The 11,322-nt window shown below is 39.5% G+C and overlaps 1 protein-coding gene across 5 annotated transcripts in view; it reads left to right on the top strand.

The window, feature by feature from the left end:
• The window catches only part of LOC122559665 (dedicator of cytokinesis protein 4-like), a 456,397-nt gene that overhangs the window by 173,662 nt on the left and 271,413 nt on the right, over window positions 1-11,322 (top strand). For all 5 annotated transcript variants that reach the window (XM_043709518.1, XM_043709520.1, XM_043709517.1 and 2 more), the window contains exon 8: window positions 7,934-8,085. In XM_043709518.1, coding sequence (XP_043565453.1) covers window positions 7,934-8,085 — 152 coding nt within the window. The remainder of the gene's footprint in view (window positions 1-7,933; window positions 8,086-11,322) is intronic.

The raw sequence follows: 11,322 nt of genomic DNA, 5'->3' as shown, positions 1-11,322 counted from the left end.
TTCCCAGAATGCAGTCCAATTGTCCAAATACCTGAAGCCCTCCCTCCTACACCATCCTTGCAGCCACGTGTTCAACTGCAGTCTCTCCCTATTCCTTGCCTCACCGTCACGTGGCCCCGGCAACAACCCAGAGATGACGACTCTGTCCGTCCTAGCTTTTAGCTTCCAGCCTAACTCCCTGAGCTCCTGAATGACCTCCCCACCCCTCTTCCTACCTATGTCGTTGGTGCCAATGTGCACCACGACTTCTGGCTGCACACCCTCCCCCTTAAGGATTCTGAAGACACGGTCTGAGACGTCACGGACCCTGGCACCCGGGAGGCAACAAACCATCCGAGAGTCTTGCCCATGTCCACAGAACCGCCTGTCTGTCCCACTAACTATAGAGTCTCCTATAACTAGCGCTCTCCACCTCTTCCCCCTTTCCCTTCTGAGCCTCAGAGCTAGACCTTGTGCCAGAGATCCAGTCACTGCAGCTTACCCCTTCTTGGCCGTCCCCCCCAACAGTATCCAAAGCGGTATACTTATTGTTGAGGGGAACTACCACAGGGGATCTCTGCACTGCCTGCTTCCTCCCCTTCCCACCTCTAACTATGACCCAGCTACCTCTGTTCTCTGACGTAACTATGTCCCTGTAGCTTCTATCTATCACCCTCTCAGCCTCTCGAATAATCCTCAGTTCATCCAACTCCAGGGCTCCAGTTCCCTAACGCGGTCTGTGAGGAGCTGGAGCTGGCTGCATTTCCCGCAGGTGAAGTCGGCAGGATCATCGGTGGTCACCCCTACCTCAAACATCCTGCAGGAGGAACATTCCACTGCATGCGCTGCCATAACTCTACACTTAGTCTCCAAAACAAGAACACTAACTAGCTTACCTGTTCAGCCGACTGAGTTCTTTTTTTTTAGGTTAGAGGAGGAGGAAGGGTGGGAGAGACTACAAGTGTAGTGTCTTGGGTTCCTTCTCCACTCAAACTTCTTACCTTCCCAGAAGCCTCTGTTGACGACTTCCGGGTTCCCGCTCCTAGTTGAAAAAAAAAACACAGATTGCGAAAAGAAAAACGTTAATTTAAACTGGTCTCTGCTTACCTTCTGGCTCCCCTCTCTGTGCGCCCACTGTAGCGGACAATTTTAAAATGTCAGCAGACCATTTGTATCTTTCTTTCCGGAGTACATTTCTGCTCGCTTGCTTAGTACCCTGCTGTAATGGTCAAACTTGCAGGATTAATTTAATTTAAATCACCAGCTACTGTGATGGGATTTGGACCTATGTCTCTGGAGCATTGACCTGGGCCTGCTATTACCAGTACAGTGGCATTTATGCACTGCCACAATCCCCCCTTTTAACCTAATCTTTCTGCCAGATTTCTGAATCAGAACAGGAGTACATTTTCCCTGTGACTGGAAACCACTTTGGTAATGTTGGGGCAGATAATGCTCGGACATGAAGTCTTTGGATCTCCAAACTCATTCAATCATTGTCCGGAGTCTGCAGCATCAGAGATGATGACAAATTTCTCATTGTGCTGTGCAGGGATTTATTATCCAGAAAATAGTGCTCGACAGTTAAGATAGAAAATGAGAAAATAGGCAATGATCCACAACATAAACTGAGACTGTAGGACTCTGATCGAAGGTTCTTAAGGATGAATTCCTACACTATTTGGCTTTATCTTCTCTATGAATGAAGTGCTCACATGCCTTGAAAGCCTGCAAATACTGACCAAATGCCTTATAGTAAATAAATTATACAAAATGATTCATGGCAAATATGAAAAATGGAGCTGCCTGGCAGATGAATGAGCCCAGCAAGAGATCCTGTGGACTAACCAGCTCCTGCAGGCTACTGCTCCAGTCTTGTGACTGATTTACTTCTTAAAAGCTGTACCCTGATTTGGAAGACACTGAGCAGATTACATATGCAGATGTTGGAAAGCTTAGAAGGAAAACTGATGGACAAACTCAACATGACTGGCAATATCTTTGGACAGTTAAACAACGTTCACGTTTCAATTCATCAAGACCGTTTTGTTCCTGAGCTGTCATAACATGCCTGAGCAGTACTGTTTGGCACAGTGGTAGTGTCCCTCCCTCTGAGCTAGAAGGTTAGATCAAATCTCTCCTGTTCCAGAGATGTGGAATAACAACTCTCTGAACCGTTGATTAGAAGACATCCTGGGGCCTTTTGTATCTAGGTCGACTCCAGTTTAAGTCCTGCCCACTCCAGACATGTGTGAAAACGTCTCTGAAAAGGTTGACTTTAAAATCAAAAAACATCACCATTTTTCTCTTTCTCCGCCCCACCCCATACTACTCAACCCATCCCATCCCAAATGTTGATATAGTATGGGGCAAAAGTGCCAATGGATTGCCAGTCAAAGGAGGGTGGCCCTGTACCGCATTGAGAAATCATGAGACATGAGTCAGTTGAGGCGATAAGCTATTCTTATGTCAGGGCTAGCAGTGGGCACGACATTGTTGAGATTAGAATGCCAAATGATTACCACCTTCCTGAAAATAAAGTAATGGGCATCACAAAATAAATGGAAATAACCTTTGGTAAGGAAAAGGGGCTGGCTAACTACCATGGTACTTGGGGGATACTTGGAAAGGCATTATTGCATCTTCAAGCCCAAAGGTTGGATAAAGATTTGAAGTGGAGGGCAATGCAAGCCTTTTAGATAGAGACTATTGGCAATTGAGATTGTTTTTGTGAATTCTTTCCTGTTTTCATTCAGCCTGTAAGTGACAAAAACTTAAAATCATTAACCGTGTGCTTGGAATTTGCCACAGAGATCATTTATTTTAAATGAGAATGATATCTTTTTTTTCGTATTTGAGTTGGAATCGTTGTCACTTTCTGGAAGAATTTGGAGTTCACTTTGATTCTAGTCTTGCAATTCAAGTTAATCTAAAAATTCACTAGTCTTAATCAGGTACAAGACCAATTCCAGGGTCAAACGTTTTCATAAACTTTACAGAAATTAATTTTGGGAAAAGTGAGGACTGCAGATGCTGGAGACCAGAGTTGAAAAATGTGATGCTGGAAAAACACAGCAGGCCAGGCAGCATCCGAGGAGCAGGAGAATTGACATTTTGGGCATAAGCCTGAAGAAGAAATTAATTTTGTCAAAAGTGAAAAATAAATAAATCCCAATAAAAACAGTGGTTTTCAGTGGGTGTATGAATTTGTGACACAGGTTGACTGGAAATGGCTCCTGTTCAGTTGACTGAAGTTTTCTTCTGTCTTCAGTCTTCCTTTCTCATGCAGCATACTACTCAATATTATTAACTGTCAATAGGGAATACTCACTGTGTATGATCATACATGTCTCAAACCCTTACGAGCTCAATGATACATAAATAGTTCATGGTCATTGTTGGATTAGTTAGGTTGTGTCTGCCAATTCCTGACTGGTTTCTTTAAAAATAGTGGTGGTCTTGCCCATGTCATTTCAATTGTCTCATGATCTATTCTTTGACTTATAATTCACATGTATATGATATGTATGTGTACATAACCTGTTACATATTTGAACTTACTGAGCTAAACCAAATCAAGAGATACAGAATTCTGTCCTTGAGTAAAAGTTGCATCCGCTTAAAAACTCATTCTTCATTGTTTATTGGTCTCGGCTTATGTTAATCTGAACTGTGAAAAGGCAATAAAACCTTCCTTTATAGAAACTGTTCCGAAACTAACCACAGTCAAGTAAAAAAAAAAAATTAATACCTCAGTTGTTTAATCAAATCAAAATGAGTAATGATGGAAAAGGAACACAATCCTACACCATCTACGCCCCTAGTGCAGCAGTGGAGGTGGATGAATGGATGTCGAGGGAACACTTAATGTGGTGAACTGCACTGCTTCTGTGCCAATATAAATGATGATTTGCATCTATCAATGGCCAGGTAAATGGAGGTTCCCCACATTAACTCTTAACAAATGCAATGGTGCAGTGATTAGTATCAATCCCACCCAAAGTAAATAAAGTCTGTTCAGCAGTTCTGGCAGCATCTGAGAAGAGAACAACAGTAAAGGGGGAAAAAAAAATCCAGGTCATTCACCTTTCACTGAAGCTATCCTGGAATAATGAACCAAGAGAAGAATTGAACAAAGGTGATTCTTAGTTGACCTGACTTGTAAAGGTGGAGTGCATTTCAGGCAACTGATAACACAGCTTTTGATTCTGTGACAGTTTGATGGAATATAGTTAAATTAGAACCTTTACTATATTCTCGGGGACATAACCAAACACAAGTTTATGTATTCCTTGTTTAAATTTCAGAAATTAGCTGTGAATTTGTGTCCAGCAAATTATTTGTTGATATTTCCAGAGTGACTTAGAAATAAATGAAGTGCAACAGGGCACCACATGACTCCTGAAGGATACAACATCTTTATTATCATCTTCTACCCTTGCAATGGCTGTTGTTTTCTAAGGAAGTGGCAGATGGAGTTTAATTCAGATAAATGCGAGGTGCTGCATTTTGGGAAAGCAAATCTTAGCAGGACTTATACACTTAATGGTAAGGTCCTAGGGAGTCTTGCTGAACAAAGAGACATTGGAGTGCAGTTCATAGCTTCTTGAAAGTGGAGTCGCAGGTAGATAGGATAGTGAAGAAGGCGTTTGGTATGCTTTCCTTTATCGGTCAGAGTATTGAGTACAGACGTTGGGAGGTCATGTTGCAGCTGTACAGGACATTGGTTAGGCCACTGTTGGAATATTGCGTGCAATTCTGGTCTCGTTCCTATCGGAAAGATGTTGTGAAACTTGAAAGGCTTCAGAAAAGATTTACAAGGAGGTTGCCAGGGTTGGAGGATTTGAGCTACAGGGAGAAGCTAAACAGGCTGGGGTTGTTTTCCCTGGAGCGTCGGAGGCTGAGGGGTGACCTTATAGAGGGTTACAAAATTGAGGGTCATGGATAGAGTAAATAGACAAAGTCTTTTCCCTGGAGTCAGGTAGTCCAGAATTAGAGGGCATAGGTTTAGGGTGAGAGGAGAATGATATAAAAGAGACCTAAGGGGCAACTTTTTCATGCAGAGGGTGGTACATGTATGGAATGAGCTGTCAGAGGATGTGGTGGAGGCTGATACAATTGCAACATTTAAGAGGCATTTGGATGGGTATATGAATAGGAAGGGTTTGGAGGGATATGAGCCGGGTGCTGGCAGGTGGGACTAGATTGGGTTGGGATATCTGGTCGGCATGGACAGGTTGGACTGAAGGGTCTGTTTCCATGCTGTACATCTCTATGACTCTCTGACTGTGAGGACTGCAATAGTATGTTTGGAATTAAGTTTACAAGACACTAGCAGTAACAAGTTGGGGAGGAGAATGTTCCTAACACACACTGCTTGTCACACTGATGTTTGCTCAGATTTTCCACCTTATTACTGCTTGCTTTATGTTTAATCAACCTCTGAAAGATTATTCTATTAACCTTTCTCAGAGAATATCCACTAGCTTTAATTCGACATCCAACTCGCCTTCTGAAGAATTGTAGGACATTTTAAAGATTGTGTGTTAATTCAAGGAAAACATTAAATTGGCTACAATCAATGGCAAGTACTGCTAGACTATTGTCGTTCTCAATTCTCCAGTGGCTAACTTACACCAAAATTAGCTGGAGAATTGACTTAGTACTGGGATTGCTGTAGTATGTTCTGAGTATGAAACAAGATCACCAATGCATTGATACCAGAATTAAATACCTTTTAAATGTCATCAATTTTTTATAAACCCTGAACTATTAGTATAACAACTGGTTATGATTGACAAGCTGGTAATTATAATATTTACTCATAAATCTCATTGCTAACTTAGACAGCTAAGCTTTTGATGCTTGATAAATTCTGTAAGGCAAAACTAGTGTTAAAAGCAGTCCAGAGCAGAATACGTAGAGATGGTCCAACATATTTCTTAAATTGTTTCTTCCTTCTGGTTTGATGACTCGTCCATGCACCTTGATTATTGGCAGACACAACCTTGGTAGATTTCCTTACTCGCATAAGTAAACTAAAGGAGAAAGTAAAGTGTATAGAGAAAAATATTCACTTTTATTCCGCTATCATTCATTAGTGTTGCATTTTATTGACTTCCCTATTGGCTTCCTGCTATTCTGCTTGATGTAATATCTCTTTATTTGCCCAGATATAGAGGATTTAGAGCAAAAATCAGAAATAAGAACAATATTTTGTATCGAGTGGTTTCAAGTCCATTATTATTATAACTCTCATTGAAATATCAGAATGGAAATTAATAGAATTTAAAGTATCCACAGGCTACTAATCCTGCAATTTCTTTGTTATGGTGGTAATACGAAAGCAATGAAGTAACAAGAAATAGCCTATTATGCTAATACTACTTAAAATGGCAATGATTATAATGGAAAATCAAATAGTAACCACTTCACTTGTGATAACAGGGCTAGGATTCTCTTTGGATTGATCTTATGCGCATAAAATGCGGGTAATGAGGCATCAAAAGCAGAAAGGACAACCTCCTCCTTATGTTATAACCATCTTAAATGAGTTCTCAATGTATACTGCTGCAATCTCTAGTATTATTTTATTTTTCAGCTGAACTGGTAGTATCCTGAAGACTGGCTTAATTGCAGCAGATTTAAGATTGACATTATTTTTAATGGGGCAGAGGTACTTGCCATACTTTTTCTCTCTTCGGGCTCTGGTGGTGCAGTAATAGTGTCCCTACCTCTGAGCCAGGTGGCCTGGGTTCAAGCCCCATGTGATTCGGAGGTGTGCTTTAACATCTCTGAACAAGTTGGTTAGAAAATACTACTTGCTGTTTTCAATGAGGGATACTGGGGCAGTGGTGAAGCAGAGTAACTAAATAATGGCAAAAATTACTCATTCACTGTACACTGCAACTTCTTTAGTGGAATAACGGTTCTCATCACAGCATAAGTCTTGAACAAATTCAAGGCTCGATATTGCTGGAAGATATGTATTGATGACTCTGGTTACTTTTAGTCTGCCAACAATTTCAAGGGATTGAAAGGAGAACTTGAAGCTGTTAATCTGTAGAATTTACCAGTTGATTTGCACTCCAACATTATATACTTGGCATAAATGGTATTGTAACGGTCAGCCTTCCAATTATTTTTCTGAATTTGTTGCAATTCACATTAATTGTGCATTTAAAACAACTCAACAGATGGTTAGAGAGAGAATTTAACAGCATAAATATCTGTTTTTCGTGACTCTATAGCAGCAATTAAACTTCCTGCTCCATAAAGGCAACAATTAAAACCATTCAATCCAGTTGCATGTCATAAATGATTAGAGATTTTTAATGTCTCTAATTTTAAATGATCACTTTATCTTTTCTTTCATCTCTTTCTTCTGTCAATTTGGTTTTTATTTCTCTCCATTTATCTGGTTTGACTCCAATTTATCATTCAGTGTCCATCTCCGTTGTCCCTTGGTTTCCTTTTTAATCTTAAATCCCAGTTTTAACCATTGTGTTACTCACTAAGGTCCCAGCTACCTCATTGCTTTAGTCACAGGTATAATCAACCTTTATTGCCAACAACTTACAATGCTAAAGGAATTTGAACAGAAGGGAACAAGATCTGGCTAACTAACCGCATGTGCAACAGGGTATTCTGTGACATAAATTTAACAAATTGGTCAGCTGTTGACATGAGTGAGAAGCTTTCCAGTGATGTTGTGCACACTTTCTTTGGCTGAGAGGAACATAGACTCTGTCGACCTCTGCCTCTGATCTGAACTGACCAAGAGCTTTTGTGGTAAAACTAAGGCTTAATGTAGAAACATGCAGCATCACTAAAATTGCAGTGTACTGATTTCGGGGAAAGTAAATCCTATTGTTATGACAATCATTTTGTTGTATAGTTGAAGCCATGACTGTTCGTATTGTAATGTTTGGTTTATTTTTATGATTACTAACAGATGGAGCACAGACATCGCAAGAAAGATACCCCAATACCAACGAGTACCCATCACCTCTTTCTGCAGATGAAAAGTCTGATGTGTGCTAATCTAGGCGAAGAACTAGAAGTCTTCTTTTCAATTTATGATAGCAGGGAAAATCATCCTGTCAGGTGAACTGAACTAATTTATTTTTTTAGAAAAATGGATATTTAATTTCTGATGTAATTTTTGAAGATTGAATTGAGATTTTTGGGAAATGTACATTGTTAATCTGCTGTTTCAGCTACTAATCTGTTTTGTGAGGAAGGAAGTTCTAGCTGTGGAAGTAGTGCAACAAAAATTTTACCAGACTGATTCCTGGCATGGCAGGACTGACATATATGGTGGAGAAACTGGATCACTTAAGACTATATTCACTGGATTTAGAACAATGAGGATGAGATTTCATAGAAGCCCATAAAATTCCTGTAGGATGAAACAGGGTGCATGCGGAAGAATGTTTCCAATGACTGGTGAGTCCAGAACCAGCATTATAGTTTAAAATTTGGTGTAGGCCATTTACACTGAGATGAGGAGAAATTTCTTCCCTGTGTGGAATTCTCTGTCGCAGAAAGCGGTTGAGGCCAAAAACTTGAATGTTTTCAAAAAGGAGTTGGGTATAATTCTTAAAGCTAAAGGGTTAAAAGTGGATGGGGAGAAAACAGGAGCAGGGTATGGAGTTGGATGGCCAGCCATGATCATATTGAATGGTGCAGCAGACTTGAAGGACTGAATGGTGAACTTTTGCTCCTGTTTTCTATGGTTCTATGTTTAATTATGTAACTTAAACAGATTTTGGCAGTGGTTCATTTTCAAATACTTGTACGCTGTTGACAAAAGCCTGAAATAGATTGCTGCTGTAAAAATTTAGATGGTTCTTGTATGTACTCTAATGATGTAAGTAGCTAAAAAATATTATTACTGGATTTAAAGCCTCATTAGTGAGACAGCTGTTTTCTTAAAAGATGAATCTGTGTTGATCAGTTACAACTAAACTGTGAAACACTAGCCTGTTACTTTGAATAAACATGCACCGACTCTTAAATTTCTGGGTTTGGACAGAAGTCAATTCACAGAATTGTTGTGGCACAGAAAGAAGCCATCCAGCCCGTCATGCTTGCACTAGCTCTTCACAGGAGCATCATTACTGAGTACCAAACCCCTGCTTTTTTCATGGTCCAGGAATGTCTGGTCAAGACCTAACAAGGTTCCACTGAAGCTGTGTTGTACACTGCTCCAAGTTTGCTTCCCTTTAACTTAGCACTTTCACTTGCAATAAAGGTCGGAATGGGGTCTGCTTACACAGAAGCAGTCTTTGTTTAGATTGTCACCTATTATCTATGCCGATACATCAGTTCGGTACTGAACGAGCGTGACATTGCTGGATCTGCTGACTTTTTGGTGAGAATTTAAACTGAAAAATAGTCTGTCTGTTCAGATCGATATAAAGATCTCTCAAGCTTCAAAGAAGAGCAGGGAGCTTAAAGGTTACTCCCAAAAAATATCACCATCAAAATAGATGATCTGCTCATTCATCTAGTTTTATGGTTATTGAGAAATTCCTGATGGGAAAAATAATCAAATTTGCTATGTAACTTTGCACTTAAAATAAATTCATGATTTGTGCAGTATTTTAGGCCATTATGATGATTAATTAAATAAATATCAGAAGTTTGCTTCATAACAACTTTTGGAAGGGGTTTCCTTCCATATCCTTTGTTTTATATACCATGACTTACTATCTGCATTCCATTTGGAAGATTATATAATTTGCCGACAGTGTCAAGGGTTAATTGTACCCATATTCTACTAACAGTGACCAAGGATGTGTAAGGAGGTATGGTATAGTGATATTAGATCATGTAGGATTGGGACATAATAAAACTCTGCTCTCACGTGGTTCTGCATAAAATATATAGCTAATAAATGTTATCAGTTGGCACCAGTCCTGGGTTCAACCCCTTGTATGTCTTGATTTTTGAGAAACTCCAAACAATATCCTTACATTACCTACCATAAATATCCTTACATTACCGACCGTAAATATCCTTACATTACCGACTATAAATGATGGTGCATCCTCCCATTGCTGATCAATGTCAAGTTTCACCGGGAGACTTTAATCTGGGTGCAATCAGAGATTCAGTTGAACAGTGTCCCAAATGGAATTTCATTTTTTAAAAATCTCTTAAGTTTCCACGCAATTCGAGCTGCACGTCACTGAACGTGAAATTTGCCATGCGCTAGTGAAATGAAGTGTTTTGAATGTAATTTAAAGATTGGTATTAAAAGGATCTTGGGTTACTTCTAATTGGTAGCTTGATTCAGTTTGAGTAAAACAGCTGAAAATAGCTTTACAACAAAAATAGCCATGTTTTATTTAGTATCTAACTCTTCACCTGTGAGTAAACTGATTTTTAAATAACTGAGACTAACTTTAGAAACCTACACTGTCTCATTTGTTAGTTATTTGGATTTATGATAGTCTGTTTCTAAATAAATGTAAATCAAAACAGAACTTGAAAGAAAAACAGAAAATTCGAGAAACGCTAAGTAGGGATGGCAGCGTCTATGAAATGAGAAAGAGTTGGCACTTAAGGACTGTGACAATTCATCAGAAGTTGAAGAACTTGTGTTTAAAATCCCACCACCTTTTGTATTGATTTTGAAATCTTGGGCGAATTGTACAAAAAAGTCAACAAAAATATGTGAAAACTCCAGGATGCTACTAACTTTTCCAGAAAGATGAGTTGGTGAATCAAATTCTATGAGGAATTTCAACTTTTCAGTTGTGGTTGTATTTCTGTGTTGGATAGCAATAACACTAATTGGGCCAAGAGTTAGACAAATTTGGATTTATTTGTGTTTTTATGTAGTAACGTTTTAATTTTCACCATAATATGAACCCACATGTGACTGTGACGTATTACTTTATTACTATTGTGAGATGACATTTAATATAAACACTTAACTGCTACAAACATTGCACAAATACTTAGCAAAATATAAAGTATCACATGTATCGATACATTTCAGAGGAAGCTTCAAAATCAAATGAGGGAGAAGGGAACAGAGTACTATGCTGATAAAGTTAGACAATCAAGAAGGGTGAAGGCTCAATTAAAACAAACCCATCAACATGGTGAGAGAGTCCAATTGGCCTGATTGCTGTATATTATAGAGGTAAAAACAATGACTGCAGATGCTGGAAACCAGATTCTGGATCAATGGTGCTGGAAGAGCACAGCAGTTCAGGCAGCATCGAGGAGCTTCAGCAAAATCGACGTTTCGGGCAAAAGCCCTTCATCAGGAATAAAGGCAGAGAGCCTGAAGCGGGGGGAGATAAGCTAGAGGAGGGGGGGGGTGGG

This window comes from Chiloscyllium plagiosum, chromosome 19 (assembly GCF_004010195.1).
Source record: "Chiloscyllium plagiosum isolate BGI_BamShark_2017 chromosome 19, ASM401019v2, whole genome shotgun sequence".
Classification (NCBI taxonomy): domain Eukaryota; kingdom Metazoa; phylum Chordata; class Chondrichthyes; order Orectolobiformes; family Hemiscylliidae; genus Chiloscyllium; species Chiloscyllium plagiosum.
Note: the sequence above shows the minus strand (reverse complement) of the source record. Positions and strands in the feature narration are given on the sequence as shown.